This window comes from Falco peregrinus, chromosome 5 (assembly GCF_023634155.1).
Source record: "Falco peregrinus isolate bFalPer1 chromosome 5, bFalPer1.pri, whole genome shotgun sequence".
NCBI classification, from domain to species: Eukaryota; Metazoa; Chordata; class Aves; order Falconiformes; family Falconidae; genus Falco; species Falco peregrinus.
The window spans coordinates 32694305-32713491 of NC_073725.1; the positions used below are offsets into that span (position 1 = coordinate 32694305).

A 19187-nucleotide genomic window follows, 5' to 3' on the forward strand; every position below is an offset into this window, starting at 1 on the left:
TCCATAGGAAGTAATGTGTATAGGAGGGGAAGGGGGCTTCTAGCGAATGATTCATTCGCTAATAAACTCTAAGCAGACTAAATTTATGTCAGGAAGAATGAGAAAAAGTCCTCCCTTGGATGTTTAGAACAAGGACTTGGGAAGAACTGACACCACATAATAAGCTCAAGTGTGCCAACATTAGTAATAAACATTAAGTAATGGAAAAACTGAAAAATGTAAACTATTTTTAACAACCTGGATAAAACAAGTATTTTTATAACCATGCTATTCATAAATATGATGAATTCTTTTTAATATGTAAATGTGAATTTAATAATGCTAATTAAATAAAAGCTAATAAAAAGGCCACTTCGGTTGCCACATATAGACAGTTATAGTTCTTCTTGCCCTTTTAGACCTAACCGGTGAAATACAATTTTCCTGTGTTGGTGGTGAAATGCCATTGCTTTATTTACATTTTGGACTATGAGATCTCATATGCCACCTACTGGACAGATGTTTTAAGTTATTTTGATGTGCACGCCATGAGCACAGATTATCGGAACACTGCCAGCTAGTCTCTTGCTGATTTACTGCACCCAGGCTCTAAACCCAACTCCCTTTAAGACAATTGAAGGGTTTCTATTGACTTCAATAAGGTTGGACTTGGACCCTTAAAGAAAGTTAATGCCGCAGCAAAAAGCATGCATGGCTCTTCCTTCTGACAATTTATAAACCAGTTGATCTATCTCTAAGCAGTTTATTCTTGACAGTAAGTGTTTTCTAGAATGTAAAATAAAATGAAGTATTTTGCGGCCATATATACCTCTGTCCTTAGTAACCATCAATTCCATTCATTTTTTGTTTATACTTGTTGTCTAAATGAATAGTAATAAAATAACCACTTTCCTCACTTCACTTAAGAATAGAGAAAGCCATTAAACTCTTATCGAGTAAATTAGTTCCAGTAGTTCAGTTTTAGTGCTTTTTTAACAGACCTTACAATGATACTGGGTGTTGACAAGAATTATGTATTGGGTTGCCCAGAACAAAATATTTTATTTTGAGTAAGATATCCCTCTTTGATGTTCTCCATACTATTTATTAGAAGGAGCACAATATATCTATTCTATGCACAATTTCGAACATGCTACATATGTAAATGGAGTACAGTTCAAGTAAGAAGCAAATGTAAAACTGGATATAGTCTAGAGTGGGCACAACCAACAAGTTCATGTAGACATTTGGGATATAATAGCATTTACTGACATTCTCTACAACTATAAAACATAATTTATGTTATAATTTCTTGTGCATATATGAGAAGTTTTAAAGTAATTTTCCTTTAAGTTATTTAAAAAAACCCAACCCCCTCACAGATATGGTTCTTTACTGTTGTAAGGAGCTCTACAGCAACAGGTACTTTCATCTGTTATAGACACAACTAAAATTATTTTCTGCTATTTTTTTACATAAGTGGGTGTGAAATGCATTGCTAATTACTAGTTAACAGAATCTCTTCAGAATACCTGTTTTACAGAATTTGTCCCCAGATTGCCTCCTGGACCTGCCTGATCTACTGGCTTTTTCTGACATTGTGGAAGTATGCAGCCTTAATAAGTACCTCAAATGCTTTTTCTCTCTTGAAGCTTCAACTCTGCAAAAATACCTGGAGAGATACCCTCCCAATCCTCTGTCTCCTTTGTTGGTTGCTAAAGGTGCTTCCTGCACAGAGGAACCAGGTGGACAGACATGGAAATGCCAGGCAGTCATTATCATAGGTATCTCTTAATGCTCCAACAGCTTGCCAGAGTTTGCAATGGAAAAAATAAAGGAGGGAGTCGATGTGGGACATTAGTCCTGTTCGGCTACACAATAGGTGGATGGAAATGAGCATCTGTGATGCAAGACTCTGAAGGGAAGCTGGAAGGTAAGATTTTCATGATGTTACCCTCTCAACAAGTAACAAAGGTAGCAAGTCAAGAGAAAACCAAAAATTATGCAAAACATCATCTCTTACTGGCTATTCATACAAAGGTGGCTTGGTAATCCAACCTTAAAAAGAAATCATGTATCTCCTGGATTTACAGGAGGCCAATCTGTTTATCATGATGGAATAATCATGCCAGGGATTTTCACCTGCAGGATTTTCCATTTACAGTAATAATTGTTATGTTGTTCTAATAAGGCAGGCGCAAATGTGTGAGATGAGAGCTGTATTTTAGATGGAAACTACCAGAAGGAAGGCCAGTATTCGGTTTTTCCTCAGAGTGAAAATTTATTGGAAATACTCACCCTGAAAAACAAATTCAGATGTTGACAGTTATGAAAGCTTTATTTGTATAGTGTTTCCATGTTAGGATACATTTTAGAAAAGCAACCCTGCAAAAAGCTTTGAAGAATTGCAGAAAGGCCAAGTGAACAAACAGAATGTTCTGACATTTCTTTTCTTGAGTACTGTTTATATGTCAACTAAACCAGTTTGTAATTCCAAATAGACTTAGGACTGAAATCCCCAAACAAACGTCTCTCACAACAACTATGTTTTACATTGGAAAAAGAATGCCTTTATTGCCTGATGATTACAGACATAAATAGTGACAAGGTTTTGAAAATGGTGTAACACATGTTCGTTATGGAGCTTATTCAGTATCTGGACACTGATGTCAGGTGCAATAGTGACCAGAACTACTGTTACAGCCAGTTATGAACAGTATGGACAAAGTTTAATCTTTGGAGAAACAGTAGTTTAAATTTCATCATTGCTGATTATCTCTGCTGACAGTGGCCTCATTAAGTTGTTTTGTAACCATATTACTTTAACTACATTTTAATTCTAAATGCTAATCTGTTGTGATCATATAGATACATAGAGCAGTAGCTGAAGACTGAAATCCCACTGCACTTCAGGCTAGAGGATGGTTTTGCTTAAAACTCTGTGGTTAAGCAAGTACAGCTAATATTTGTTTATTACCATAAAGGTATACTGCAAGACTTCTAAGCTCAGATAAGATAAATAATCCTTTAAAACCTAATGTCATGCTTAAGGCAGGGATTATCCTGCTGTTGTTGAACCACCATTATTAAAAGTCAAGATTACTCAAAGAAAAATCAAAATAGTAATATCTGGTTAGAATTTCTTTTTTCTCTGAAATTGTTTCTCAGGCATCTCAGAATGTGAGGATTTTTTCTTACTTGGACTAAAGAAAATATTTCAAAATCTTGACACCTACTACTGCAAAGAATTTCCATTCTTTGTCCTTTCCTGAAATGTTTTAATATTAAATTTTACATACAACCTGGGGAATGGGTGGAATGTACTGAAAATTCATTCCCACCTCTCAACTTCATGGCAATAGCATTTTTCATGCTCTTAGCCAAACTGAGTGTGCATGTGTTCTAATTAATATATTTGTATACATAAGTCAACAGCAACAACATAATGTTCTCACTGTAACAATGCCTAAAAAACTGTTAAGCACTTAGCCCTAAGATTTTAGGAACTTGACTCTTGGTGTGCATTTTGCCATTTTATTAGTTAAGGCTGTACTGTAGTCATAGTAAATTTACTAAGCCTTAGTTTAGTAAAAATGTAATTTTATTGTTTTAAAAGAGATCCTAGAGCATTCCAGTGAGGAGATCTATCAGCTCTTCCTGTTACATTTTCTTTTACATGTGAATTCAAGGTAATTAAAATTGCTGGAAAGGAAGTCTGGAATGGGCTGTAGTGCCTGCGTAGGCAGGTGATACTTGGTTCTGTGTCTTAATTTCATTCAGCCTGACTCATTCATTGATTGCATGAAACAGTTTGGGACTTAAAGAGAACCAGGCAACTGAAACTAACTTCCGATAGGAAGGAATATCAGTAGCTGACAGTAAAAACCAATGCATGAAGATATGCATATAAGTTCTTTGAGAGACAGATCTCCATTTTAATTAATGTTCCAAGTGTTTAAAACTGTGTTTGGGGTGATAATGTGGAAACATCTGCTGGATTACAGCAGATCCTACATGTGCAAATGGTAGATTTTCAGTACTGTACAAATGAAGTATAATATTGGATGGATTAATTTTAATAAACTAAGATGTACACATTTTGTTCAATTATATTCTGGTTCATGAGTTCTAAGTGAAACCCTGCTACTGAGTACATGGTAAAGTCTGTGAATTTGTTGTGCAGGATGGGCCATTTCTGTCTCTTGGCAGGGAAAGGATTACGAAGTATTACACTTATTAAAATTCTAATTTGGGGCCAGGTTTTGCCCTCAGGTACTTCCTTAATTTCAGTAGGGAGTTGTGCGTGTTTATCTGATTGAAGAATTTGGACACTAACATTCTTGGTGAAGGAAACTTTTTTCTTTAACAAGAATATGCATTAGCCAAATGTAAAATCCGAGTGTAGCAGGGATAGGTTTCTTACCAGGAGACAAATTTCAGTAACTGTCCTGTTTTGATAAGGTAAAGTGATTTCCTTGTCAGGGAGTGGGAGATAGAGCAGAAGGAAGGAAAGAGGGATCTTCTTCCAGATACCTTCTAGGCTTGTTTTTAAATTATGACTTTGGATCTAACAACAGGTTTGGCAAGTGTTTGCCTAGGAAATCCTGACACTATGCCAGATTTTCTTAGCTGGTTTGTTGTAGAGTGTGCATTTTTTAAATACACTGTAATCATTTCAGACCACGTAATTAGAAACACAAAGCAGTTTACTGAAACATAGTGATATATTAAAAGTTCAGTTAATTACATGTAAAGAAACAAGTCAGACTTCAAAACCTTTACTCAGTTTCTATTTTATTTGCAACTGGGGCATGTTGATGGGACTTTGCCTGCTTAACATTGAGTAGGAGTTTCAGAATTTTAACCTGAGGGTAAAATTTTCAAAAGCATTTAAGTGACTGGCTCACTGAAAATCAATAGGACTTTCACTCCTTAGGGCAACATTTTAGAAAGTATGTAGATACTGAAGTCCAGTTGATTTCAGTGTCTGTGTATGTACTGCTCTATTGCCCTAAATCTCTTTAAAATAGAAGTGTTACATTTCAGTGTCACCTAAGAGTTTCCAAAAATGTTACCCCAAATAAACAAGCTCATATTTTTTCATTAGTAAAACCCTATTTTGATCTTCTTTCTTCTTCCACATACACAGAAATCACAAAACATGTTATGGATGATAATAAGCCACATCATCTTCAAACTGGTCTTAAAATCTTACTGCAAACACTTGAGAAGAGGTGGCACTTATAATTAGTATGGATAGTTCTTCACTCTAATGTAAATTTTCCTAGAATTTTAAAATAAACATATATTTCCCCCTTTTCAGTCTATTTAATGTCTTTTTCCATAAAAGTGATAAATTGCCTCCTTTGAAGCCACAGCCTGACCTAAATTATTCTGTCTACATTATGTATAAGAGCAAGTAGAAAAAAGTAAAATTGTAATATGAAGTCTTAGGGAGATTAAGACATAAATCAGAACTAATTAGTCATTCTCATTAATGAGAATATATGTTATGTTTTTCATTTAATCTCTCAATTGTAATTTCCTGAGAAAATTAAAAAGTACCGTTTAGTATAGAAAAACCTCAGTATTCAAAAAAATCTTTGGTTTGAGAATTTGGGAGCGGGGGGTGTATCTCGGTTCTCTAACATGTTTTCTGTATGAGCTTTAAAACTATGCTAGCTTGTTGCACAACAGCTTACAAGTTCTCAACAGTTGCATTTATTACAATTCCACCTCACTTTCAGACAAGTTCTCTTATCACGCTCCAAATCACATTTTATGCTGCTTTGAAGTACATTACTAATATGCTTATTGCTTAACAGAAAATAGCCTGACAGTCATTTATGTTTTAAGGTGCAAAGCAATAAATGTCAGTTTCTTTTTTGCAGTCATTTATCTGACTTATTCTCAAAGTATCTGCCTCTGGAAACAAGTCAGAATTGCAATGCCCTAATGGTCTTCTCTTTGGGACTAACAAAAAAATTTATGAACAAATTTTGAACCTTTCTTTCCATGCAGCCTTCATTCTAATTCTGGCCTTTTCATATCATTATTAAAACTGTGCAGGCCCAAGTTTTATGAAAAATTTGGAATTCCTTCTTTTTTTGTGCATGTTTGGTGATCATGTGGTTTGCAAAGACAAGGCGCTCTGGCAGTCATTTGTACTTGTCAGTGCATACCCTTCTATTCCCTGTGGCTGTTTTGTGCTGCTAGACAGGTGTGTGCACTCGGCACAAAACTTTGCCCTTTGGACATCATTATAGTGTCTAAGAAACATGGAGGATGGGATCCTGACAGACTTATAAATGACCATGAAGAAGGGAATTCTCTTTCGGTATCTTTACAGAACACATGCCTTGTATTAGTCTTCATCCATTGAGAGAAGTGTGGGGTTTTTTCTGTCACAGAAAATGGAGAAAGCAAGATTTAAGGTGTGGATAACTCTGGATACCATTCTCTCTGAAGAGTGATGGATGGCTTTACCACTGTGTTTAGGTTCATTCAGAAGCAAGGCTGTTAAGATACAAGAAGCAGTTAAGTTGAAAAAATTGTGTAGTTCAATGTAGCACTTTATCCCAGGGTACATGTACAAGCATTTAAATTAATCTGGTTAATGGGTTTCTCCCTGTGCCTTCCCCACAGCCACCTTTCAAGGATCTGACTAAACGATGGCCTTTACATCATGCCAGGCAGCAGAACAGGACTCTCGTGGAACCTTAGGAGCAGTGAAATCTAGTCTCCTGGACCCTTCACACTGAGCATTCACCCCCTCCAGACACCCAGGTATAGTCGGTATGCCCTGGCTCATCTTAAGCGTCATAACGGAAGATAAAGGAGAGAGAATTTATTGCCTAGGACTGAAACCATATAGGGTTTTATAGATCAATAAGAACATCCTGAGTTATGCCCAGAGGCAAAAAGGAAGCCAGTACAGACTTCAAAGACCTGTGTAATATATTCCTTATGGCCAATATTACAGATTAAGCACAGAGCAATGTTCTACTCAAGCCATTGAATCTGACTAGAATAAGGACAGACTGTACGTTGTTTCAGTCTATTTTGGAGGGTACAAAGGTAACTTAAAGTCTTCACCTTTGAGAACTTATCATGATCACCTAACTAATGTTTTATGTCTAGGAACCTATTCTGAGCTAAGCGTCAAGAAACACCTTTTGACTGTGAAGTTCGCTCAGGAAGAATAACCAAATTTGACTGACCAGCATCCCTTCCCCTCATGTGACTTCTAATTTCTTTCAGGAAGACTCAGAAAAAGTGAAACACTGCAAGCTCTAGGTTTGACAAAAGAAATTATAAACCAAATTAACCGACAAACTCCTCAGAAACCTGCTTACCTTTCAAAGTAGGGAGGCTGACAGTACTGACCAAGGAACTGAAATAATGAAAATTTCATACAATATTTGTAAAAAATGGAAAATACAAATTAAATTACAATGAAGTCTACTTTGTGTCCAGTGCACAGAAAAATGAGGTAATCTATATTATCTCTCCTGTGGCAAATTCAAGGCCAAACTTGTCCTTTGTCTTGAAGTTTGTCTTGAGGTCTCCCTTCTCTAAGTGACAAGACCAAGAGAAGTATGTGACAAACTTAATGGTTTCATATAGCCCAGATTTGAAGGGGTGATTTTTAGCTTTCATTGAAAGCTGAAAAAGTTGAGGCTTAGCAAGCTCCTTGCAGCCCCAGTCCTAGACCCCCAAGGTCCCATTCATTTTTCCTGTGAGAAGATTATATGCATTATTTCAAAGAAAGCAGCTCTCAAGGAAGCTTCTGACTTTGCCAAGTCTCATCTAATGTGGGAAAATCTTTCTACTAGGAAAAGGTCCTCTGACTGATATCCACAGGAATTGTGGATAACTGGAAAATGGGTCCTGTGTTTTTAATTATATTGGCTCAGTTCAGCACAGAGACTATCCTGCAGGGAAGGTGAGATGTGTGAAGGTCTGTATGATCTGTGAATGTGAGAAAAAATGAAGTAGGACTTGAACATCAACAAAGCAGACCTTTGGTTAGCTGCTGTTGAAGAAAAATAATGCTCAAATATTAATGGTCTGTAATGTACATGTCTTCTTAAGGAAATTTTTGCTTTCTACTTTTTTTTTGAAAGGGAAGGTAAAATGCACATCTTCGCTTTTGTGGTTAAATAAGATGTTCCATGAGAGTGGAACTTGGAGCTTTGTCAGGGGTTAGTAGTGATCCCACTCCTCCATACATTACTCTGCTGAAAGATCTCACTCTGCCTTGCAACATTCTTGTTATTCCAGAACTGGGTTGGGCTAGTCATAATAGATGCAGGCAATCAACTCAACTTCCCCACACACAGCTCTGCCAGTAAAACTCACTTCACCTCACAACACTCCTGTTTTTCCTGTGTCTTTTAAGCAAAGGCTATCAATTTGGCACCTACTGTGGATCTGTCCTTACTCCTGCTGAAATCCAGGACAACCTTCTAAGTGATGCGAGAGGAAAGTGCTGCTGATACAAATGTCTGCTTGTTTCCAAAATGAAACACAGTTGTCTTCTCTGAATGACTGAGTTTTTGACCCTGACAGTAAAGGTAACTGACCTGTGTTCCACTTCAGCTTCCATTACAGCAAATAAAATCCAGGATGACTATACTTATCAACTCGGTTACAAATAATGTAAGTGCGATTAACCTTTACATAATGTGGCCTCCTGCATGGTTGTGCTTTTTCCCCAAGAAAAGAGTTTCCCTTGAATTAGAACACTATAGCTTTCAACGTTGATCACTGTTGTTTTCTTTATAATGAAAATCTAGACAGCATTTACTATGATGCAGACAAGCATTGGCCTACTGACAACATCACAATTTACACTAGCGCTTGGATTTGGGCCATGCAATTTTAAGTAAAATCAAGTAAGTGTGTGACAGTAAAATAGTATGCCAAAATAAGGATTATTCTTTCCTCTTTGTTTTCTTTATCACATGAAATAATACATTAAAAATATACAAATGCTCTAGGCAATGTACAAAACTAAAAAAGACTAGTTTGGTGAATGAGCATAGTGAGAGGCTATGAATATGGATATGTTTGTACAAAGGAGCCTAGAGGAGATACATTTTATGCGCGGTGATACAGAAACACATACTTGTAACTCTGCACACCAGGGAGAGACTATTCCCCTTAAACAAGTAGTTTCTCTAGCAGCGCTCCTTGTTGATCAAAGCTGCATAATTTAAAGCATCTAGAGGCAGCTTTAAATTATTCACAATTTTTTTTTTAAAGTGATCTTGGTATATTGCAGACAGTATTTGTGTAACTAGCAGTCTTCTGCAAGTTCTATAAACTTTTGCATCCTTACAGAGCTGGCAAGTTTGCTGAAAGTCACATTCAGAACTTTGCATAACAGGAGCAAGAGAGACTCTTTCTTACACTGTGTTAGACATACCACACCAAAATGCCAGGCAAGCAAGGCCATGCAGAATGGAAAGGCAAAGCTGCCAGCCTCTAGATCTCAGCCCGGATGCTGCTGTGCGGTGTCTTAAGAGTTTTCCGATACCCTCAAAAGCCCCAAATAGGAATCCTGCAATTAGTGCATCTAACTCCTCCTTTACTGCAGTCTTCTCTCCTATTGGTAAAAGGTCTTCGCAGGCTCATGTAGGGATCCCACCCCTTTTGTGGGTTTTCATTCTGAAGCTATCCACAACTTTACACCTGAATGAATGCCAAGCCTCTCCGAATATATAAAGGAAACCTTCAGGAGCAATTTCAGAGTTACTCAGAAGAAGCAGAAGAAAAAGATTTCACCCAGCTCTGTCAGACAGAGCCTGAACCAACCATGCTTCTCCCTGCCATTCACTTTTACGGCTTTCTTCTAGCTTGCATCTTTACGAAAAGCTACTTGGCTTTCAAGAACGATGCCACAGAGATACTTTATTCGCACGTTGTTAAACCTGCTGCAGCGAGCCCAAGCAGCAACAGCACGTTGAACCAAGCCAGGAACGGAGGCAGGCACTACACCAGCGCTGGATCCGACCGTAACAGTGAGTATCCTACCGGCAGCACCTCCCCCGCGTCCCGCAGCCCTCAGCCCTCCGGCGGCGGCCGCCCCTCCCGGGCGCCGGGAGCGAAGTCCCGCGGGGAGCCGAGCCCCCGGCCGCGGCCGCGGCGCCCCGCTGCAGCGCGCTCTGCCCCCCGCCCCCGCGCATCGGGAACCAGCGCCCCGGGGGAGCCGGGACGAAGGAAGATGCTGCTGGTTCCTGGCTGGATCTGCCTCGCCGGGCGGCCTCCGAGCGAGCGAGCGAGCCTGCCTGCCGGCCAGCCAGCCTGCCTGCCTCCCCCGTGCGAGTCCTGTAGGACCGGCTGTCTGGGGCAGGTTACTTCCTGAGGGAGGTTCGTCCAGGAACACCGGGTTTCATGAGTTATCCGGTAGAGAAGCAAGATAAAGGAGTGAGAGGCATTTCCCAAGCCCTCGCTTTCTTAACTCACCCTCCCACTGCGGGCAGGGGAGGTGTCTGGGCTACTTTTCAAATGCAATAAAATACTCTGAATTTTGTGCCCGCTGTTTAGTTTTACTTCCTGCTGTAGCACTTACCTGCTTAACACCTCCAGCAAAAGTAAACAAATCAGCTCATAATTTACCTATGATCTCTGCTCTAACTTGCCTCTTTATATCTAGTCTTTTCCTGCTGAGTTTTATGTATGTATGTCAGATACATGGCGATCTGGAAACCTTCTGCTGACTTTGTCTGTTACCTCCCCTTCCCGCCTCCTTAAAATTAAAGAAATCCAAATAGAGAAACACACACACACCCACCCACAACAATTTGATAAAAATAGTATCATCCCTGGAAAGTGAAGGCAAAAAGTGACACAGATACCTTTCAGCTAAGCCAGGTGTGTCAGCTTCTATGAATGCTAAGGGTTTAAGTGCACAGGAAACAACTCGTCATTATGATATGGCTGGAGCAGCCCAGTAGGTATTCATTGTCAGTGAGCTGTCACTGAAGGAAAGCTGAGCCGGGAAAGACATAAAAAGAGACAGAGAGACAAACTCAAATCAGTGACCAGCTTCTTCCAGGTACATTCCTGAGTGCAGCTGCAGGAAGGCAAGCCTGAATCTTTTCTGCACGGCAGGCAGGAGAACAGCCCTGTAAGCAGTCCCTCAGATCAGCCTGCAGATTCACAGTCCCTCTGACTGCCCATCCTGAGACAGAGGGGACAGGGTGAAGTAATCGTAACTCAGTGTCTCTGTTCAGAACTTGCTTCCAAAAATCCAAGTAGAAACAGAAGCAGCCTGTAGCTGTGATATGTAGATGTACCTTCAAAGTCTTTTATGATTCACTCTAAAATGTTTCTAGTAATTACTCCTATTTTAAAGGCGTTAGTTAATTGCATTGTGTGTAGAATCTGCGCTGTAATTGTCCTTCAGAAAGAGGGAGAGCACAGCCAGTAAAGATTGCTTATTAAAATTAAGCGCACTGTGGGCGTTTATTTCAAAGTGTAATTACTGAAATAAACAGTTGTGTTTATTGCAGGGTGCAGAGCTGCACATACAGACGGGTACAAACATGCCTGTATGAGAAGCTCTGCATGTTGATTCTATGTCAGTTGCCTGAGAGAATCTGCAAGATCCTCTATGTTACATATAACATAGAGACTACTACAGATACAATAGACGGTGTTACCCTGGGGGCAAAATGACCACTCTGAAATCGTTATGCTAATCATTCAAACTTTATATGCAGAGCACCATTCCCTGGTAACTTCAGCTCTTACCACTTCTGCAGTATATGTGTTCAGAGCAGCAGTGCTCATGAGAGACTCAGTCTACTATAACTGGAATGAGAAGAAACACAGTATTTGAAATTAATTTAAAAGCATATAAACAGTTTCCAAGGCAGTATTTTCCCCCTTGCTAATGATCCAGCATAATTGTTGTAAACATCACAGAGCAAATTCCCTAGGCTGAGAACAAGCAGGAAACATTTCTTCCCTTGGGGCATTTTTTTCTCCTCTAAAAGGTATGTCCCTGAGAAGAAGGCTAGAGAATAAAATTGTCTCTTCTACCACAGCTACTGAAGTGCATATCATTATGATTTCTTTATGCTGTGGTAATACCCAGAGATACCATCAGCACTTCAGGCCCTTGGGTTGGGGGACACAACAGTAAAGAGATGTCCTGTAAAGATTACAGCCTACTTTAACTTCTGCAAAACATAGCTTGTTAATGGGAAGATGACTGGTTAAGGAAATCTCTCCATTCTGAATCTCAGTGTTTATTATTCTGTGCATTCTGCAGATCGTGTACAAGTTGGCTGTCGGGAACTGAGATCTACCAAGTACATTTCAGATGGCCAGTGCACCAGCATCAACCCACTGAAGGAGCTGGTGTGTGCTGGTGAATGCCTCCCTTTGCCACTGCTCCCCAACTGGATTGGAGGAGGTTACGGAACCAAGTACTGGAGCAGGCGGAGCTCGCAAGAGTGGAGATGTGTCAATGACAAAACTCGCACTCAGAGGATCCAGCTTCAGTGCCAGGATGGAAGTATAAGAACCTACAAAATAACTGTGGTCACAGCCTGCAAGTGCAAGCGATACACCAGGCAGCACAACGAGTCCAGCCACAACTTTGAGGGAACCTCTCAAGCGAAGCCTATCCAGCACCACAAAGAGAGGAAAAGAGCCAGTAAATCAAGCAAACATAGTACAAGTTAGAAGTCAGACATTCTCTCCTCTCTCATCTTCCACTCCTCGTGCCAAAATTGACTCACCTGTAACCATTTGCTTTACCGTTCTGACTGCTTAAAGACAAGTCTGCCATTGCTGTGTTCTCAGTTGACACTACATGCTTATTGCTTTGACCAAAATCAAAAGGGGCATTCTCAGCATATGGACTTTTTGGGTGATTTTCCAAATGCTCAACATGGGGAATAACACAAGCCTTCCAAACCCACACTATAAACTTTTACATTTTCTCCAGCCAAGGAGGCAAAGAAAATTTGCCATGAATATTCACTGACGTCTATTTTGTAAAAAGATGCTTTGTTGTGTGTTTTCATGAGAACAGTTATCACATCTATTGCCTTCTATATCATGTTTTATGAACTTGTGACAACAGCTTAAAAATACAAGACCTAGTATCTGCTTTCAGATTAATTCTAAAAAAAAAATTGCCTTGCATGCTGACCTTTCTCTTATCTCAGTATACCAAAAATTAAAATATGCATGGCAGCAATCAAAAAGTAAAGCTGAAAAAACTATTTATTTGTTGTTGTAATTATTTAATGAGCTATTATGTGTGTTATTTCCCTCCAAAATGTTCTTATGTTTATAGCTTTTCTCATGTATCAAAGTATTTTCCTATGATTTGTGGCTGGATTAGAACATACATTTTGTAGATAATGTAAAATAGACATTTTAGCATTCATGGTATATATATTTTCATTTTGAACATTCATAGACTTAGGTGTTACTTTGAAGTAGCAACATAAAAATTGTTTTTTTCATTCTCCATTCTGTATTATTTTTGTTTAAAAATGTGCAATCAAAAGACAGATATGATGACTTCCTTTCAAATTCATTGGTTTCTTCCCCCCCCAAAAAAATAAACAGTGCTAAAAAACTGTATTGTCTGGCTCTATGTACAAAAATGCACACATTATAATCAGTCACATTTACTCTTAAAAAGCAGGAGAAAATTATTTGGTTTAAAAAAAAACAACTATCCATGATATTTAACATTAAAACAACCTTTCTGTGGAGTCTTTTTGGATGTAAAAATCTTATATGGCCATTTAACAGATGGTGCTTATTAGTGGCCCAAGCCAGGTTCCTATTTAACAATTTGCAAGTTGGGCACTGCAGAAAAAGTGTGTATTTGGGGAAGTTTTACAAGGTAGTAAGACATCACCATTTTTCTTCTTTTCATTAGTGATGAAGTCAAATACTAACCGTGAAAATAACATTTAGTTTAATCTTTCCCATAGAGCCAATAGACTCCTGCACATTATTCTTATGGAATGTATCAGGAAATACATATTAAGCAATCTACCCTTCAATACATAGTCCATGAATCACCTGTTCTTAATCTTTCAAACTATATTGAAATACTATGGGCAATATTTCATCATAGGATTCTGCTGTTCTTAAGTTATTAACTTTTACACCCATTTGCACCAAAGAAATGATTACACAAGAAGAGAGAAGTCTTGCCTGATCAGGTCTCACACAAGCTCTCTTTGACCTCCTCTTTATCTCATTCCATTTTGTATTTTAATTTCAAAAGATTCACCGTGAAGTTCTTTGCAATGATCTTCCTTGGTCATTAATGTAGAACTGTTTGAAAATCACTGCTACTGCTTGACTTATCAAATCCTAAATGTTATCGATAAAATGAATTTATTTTCCCTCAAATCTACCTTCAAGAATTCTCTTTAAAATCTGCTATATGTAAGAAAGAGCTACACACACACACACACACACACACAATTTTAAGTAATCTACATGGTGGTAAAGTTAAAATAAACCACATTAATGACAGAGTAGGTTCAAGTTTAATTCTGTGATTGTGGAAATATCAGAATGATAAGATCAGAGACCATTTATACTCAAATTCTCTGATCTTAAAGGTGCTTCTTTTAAGCCTAAGAGGACAGATGATGAATAAAGGAGTTAGCAGGGAGAGAGGTGACATGACGTTGCTCCTAGGCATATCACTTCAGTGGACCTACAGATACCTTAGTCTATTTTAACAGACATTATAGTCTCATTCAAGCCTTTTTATATGGAAAGATTATTCCCAAATGCCAAACATGTATCCATTTTTACATTGTTCTCCAACTACTTCTTCAAGATGATAAAGCACAAAAGATTGAAATAATGGACCAAAATTTAACCAAATTATTTTCAAAGCCAATAGTTCACATCAGTAAAGTCGTCCTGCCTGTTCTGTTTGACTCCCAGAAATAAGAACGGTGAACCCCCCCCCACATCCTGCTCATGACTCTTCTACAGTCAGTAAAGTTTGACTGCAGAAACAATATGCACATTTAATAAGGGTTTGCATTTCGCAATAGCGATTTTTACTCCTAGTTGGTCTTTCCATGCAAAACTACCTGAAGAGGATAATTTGACATACTTCCATTAAGATGACTTCATGAAATTTTGCTGGACATGCTATAGAAAGACCATGGGGCCCATCTCTAAGTCTGGCATATTTGAGGAAACATGAGAGAAGCCAGTAGGAACTTTGTCCATCAGCAGCAACTTAACTTTGGCGTGCCACCTAAGTTAGCTATGGTCTCTTCTTTGGCCATGACTTTGGCCTTTTGTGGAGATCTACAGGAAAGTAGTGTTAGAAATATGTTAATCCTGATTTTTCTGAAGGAATAATATTACTGACTCATCTCCCAGCTCTGAATACTTCAATCTGGACTACACAATCTCCATTCTGTTTTATCCTGTTACATGTGAACTCACAGGGGTCTATCCAAAGATCTAGACAAAAGGCGTTATACGAGTACATCCAACTATGCTTCTTATATGAAAAAGTGTAAAGTTCAGTGGGTAGGATATATTCAGATATTATAAATGTATATGTATAATATAGGATATTCAAAGTGTAAAGTTGCAGTGAGTAGGATATAGGCCTAATAGATACAAAAGCATGTAAATACTTTGAAAAAGTACAATATAGAGTCAGACCAGGTAAGTTTTTACACAAATTAGACCACTAAATAGTCTAGATTTATTACACTAAGAATACATATAAGTTACTTTCTCAATAATATCATGCCATATGGGCAGATCACTAAGTCCAGGGGCTTCTTGAAAATAGTTTCAAATGCCTTTAAAAGAACCTAATAATTTTCTAAGTTCTCATACTTGCCTGTTTAGAAAACTAAAAGTGAATAAATCAGAATCTGTTAATGTGTCATCATTATTTCATTACTTTCAAGTTGATGAAAACTGTCCCCAACTAAGGGGTAAATTGTTTTATAATGAATGGAAATCAATTTTCATTAGATACCACTAGAAACAAATGTAGCCAGATGCTGATTGTTTTGATAGCATGGTAGCACTCAGGCACACTTCATAGAGGCAGTGGTAGATAGTGTCTTTAAGACATTTCCAAGTGCGGAAGTCAGAAGGGCCTGACACTTGCAATCTAGACTAGAAAAGCCCTTGAGAAGTTTATTTATTAGTTTTTTAGTAACAAATCTGTTGCTCTCTCCTTTCCAGCAGCCTTGGAATCAAAACCACCCAATCCCAGTTCAGTCATTTGTTTGGAAATAAAGCAGACATTTGAATAACACCCTTGAAAATACCTAACAGATTTCTGCTAGTAAATCACTGTAGCTCTCCTAACCTTGACCTTTATATCCTTCCTGAAGAAGTACAGCATTAATCAAGAAAGGATTGTTCAATACATTCCACTGTGAGAGTCTTGTTGCTACAGTATTAACCTGGAGGTGTTCAGTGGAAAATTATAAGGAATCCTTAGTGTTGGAAGGTATCCTGTTCTCATGATGCATTTCCTTTCCCGTAGGCCAGGCAAGGGGCTTTGATTTTAATTTAATTGACATACATATAAACATCACTCCAGGCTAAAACTGAAAATTCTCTAGAGATTTATGAGTTAAGCAGACATTCTGTCACTGGATTTGTTAATTTTGCCTGAACGTCGCCCCCACAACAAAAAGCCTGCCCATGCATCTTTCTGAAAGACATCCAGCCTTTAACCTCACTCATCATATGAGTTATGTGGACTGACACACTAGAAAACTGTGATTTACAAGTGATGTTGCCTGCCACCGAGTTAATATTCAAACACCGACCTGCCTCAGTTCTTCCATGACAAGAAAATACTCTCAATTCTTAGCTAATGCTCATCAAAGTACATAGCATGAAAATAACTAGTCTCTACTAATTGCTGAGAAAAATCTTTACAAACACTGGACTGTAACTCCATTTTGGGAGTTTGTTTTTTCTTAACTCACTTTGGTTTGACAACATATAGTAGTGAATGAGGTAGTGTTATATTGCCTAGCTGGAGTTCAGGCCTTCTTAATACCTCTATACAACCACAAAGAAATACAGAGGACATCTTAATGACAATCAGGACTCCTGACTTTAATATAGCTGTTTGTAGAATATGGTACTTCATGAATGTAAAGGAAAATAAAGATTCAGGTCCCTGGAAATAAGGCCTAAATCAGAACACACTGGAACAATAATAAAGTTCTGTTTACTAAACCTCAAAGACAACTCCTGTCAAAAAGTGACACTTGTTACCATCTACTTAAACAAAAAGGTATTAAATCACCTAAAAATGTTTTGTTGAACACTTTGTCTATTCTTGTCCCCTGCCCTATTTTAGTAGTTGTACAATAGGGTATTATTGTTTAAACCCTTACCTGTTGTGAACTATACTTCCTCCAGCACACTTGCTTTTTGATACAGAAATATTTTAAATCTTATTTTTAGAATGAATGGATGCATTATTTTTTAGTTTTGACTACTAAGAGAAAAAGTCATGCTCTGACTTGACCTAGGAGTTCCACATTTTATTTGTTTTGTTAGCCCCAGTGAGAAGTGACTTAGTGAGGAAATTGCAAAGAAACTTAGTAAAAGCATAAACCAGTCTGTGAAGTTCGATGCTTTGGTGGGCTAAATAAAAGCTAACCAGGCACATTCATTAAAGTTCTTTTATATGAAACAGTGGAGAGTTGAGGGAGAGGGCCTAAGGAGAAAAGTATTCATCTAGCTCTACCACAAGAACAGCCACTGTGAAATGGAGGGACTATGCAGAGCTTTAAAACAGACTCTGTAGCACAAAGACTTTGTTTTAATTGCAGCTGAAGCAAGTTTAAACATCTGTTGCTTGTTACATTATTGTTTTATTTATTTACTTATTTATTTATTCATTTATTTTTTGCATGGGCTGAAGAAAGTTCTTTTAGATTCCCTATGGCCATTAAGGTGGGATGGAGAACAGAGGTCTGAGTATTTCTAAAATGTAAAGCTGCACAAATTTTGGTTTTAGCAAGGATCATTTACCTTTTTTTTCTACTGAAAAAGCCTGCTGAAACTTTTGCTTTTGTACATTTTTATTGCAATTTTTAGCATGGTAGCCAGAACAGGCAACAGGTTGTATTGCTGCATTGCATCTTTCAGGTTTAGATACTGAAATGTCTGAATCTGGGTGTGTCTAGAAGAGGAGAAAACAGAAAAAATGGATCAAAAAAATGAATCAAGATGACACGTGGAGGACAGCATATGCTGCAAGTCCTTCATTTTCAACTTCCTGAAGAATCATCACAACTTCTCATGAGACTTCAAAAGGTTTGTTGTGTCTGCAGATTGCCAAGCCAAACATCAGCCAATGCACATGCTATCTTTGGGATTTAACAGATTGCCAAGTCTACATTCTCATGGTAGATAACCATTTCTGACTGTCTTTGCCTTCTTTTCCCATGCAAAGCGAAGAATGTACAGCACAGCGTGTCTGTACCATCCACACATTCCATAATGAACAAGGGCAAGTCAGGGAGACCAGAATCTGACTTCTTCACAGCAACTCATGTGTCACCACATTGGTTGTATCTTCTGGTGAGTGACAACAGCCTCCTCTTTCTGAGGAAAAAGAATACTGCCTAAGCTGAAAAGGTTTGCATACAGGCTTCTTAGAAAGCGATAGGTCTACCACACATCTGGACATCCTTGTTGAAGAATTTTGCTCAAAATCCTGCTTACAATCTACATAAAATCTATCAGTAGATTCCCTCTCAGTGCTACCCCTATAAAATTACAGTAATCTGATTTTGTGAGCAAGACCACTAAGAAAACAGGTAGTGAGTTATCCATAAAATTTCTTTTAGGTGCTCTGCAACTATTGTCCTGGTATTTTCTTTTGAACTTCTTGTAATCAGTTATGAATCTTGACAATTCTGCCAGAAAAAAATGTTTGCAAGATCCTTTGCCAAGAATAAAGTAAATATTAAGATAATTTCCATTTTTATTTGCTTAATTAAATACTTTTTTTGCATACTTCTTCAATAAAAGCCCTCATTAGACAGACCATTCAAGCCACGGTCTGAATCTTAATTTAAGAATACAGTACTTTCTACTCAAATACTGCAGCCCCTTGCAAATCTGCCTGCTTCTGCCCTTCACTTTCAAACTTCTGGCTCTGACAAAATCTAAATCCTTTTTCACATGGTGTC

The 19187-nt window shown here is 38.1% G+C and overlaps 1 protein-coding gene and 1 long non-coding RNA gene across 2 annotated transcripts in view; one reads left to right on the plus strand and one right to left on the minus strand.

Moving 5' to 3' along the window:
* LOC114011632 (uncharacterized) overlaps positions 1-19187 on the minus strand; it is a 46105-nt gene that overhangs the window by 19270 nt on the left and 7648 nt on the right. The window lies entirely within an intron of this gene.
* On the plus strand, positions 9615-13553 carry SOSTDC1 (sclerostin domain containing 1). The gene is made up of 2 exons (XM_005235625.4): positions 9615-10004; positions 12263-13553. Exons 1-2 carry the CDS (start codon positions 9680-9682, stop codon positions 12676-12678), a joined length of 741 nt encoding a protein of 246 aa, XP_005235682.2. The 5' UTR covers positions 9615-9679; the 3' UTR covers positions 12679-13553.

Excerpts from the sequence above, each read along its gene's own strand:
- SOSTDC1 (XM_005235625.4), top strand. The coding sequence starts at position 9,680 with ATGAATGCCAAGCCTCTCCGAATATATAAAGGAAACCTTCAGGAGCAA. Across the intron at positions 10,005-12,262 it reads CGCTGGATCCGACCGTAACA|ATCGTGTACAAGTTGGCTGT; the intron begins GTGAGTATCCTA and ends TGCATTCTGCAG.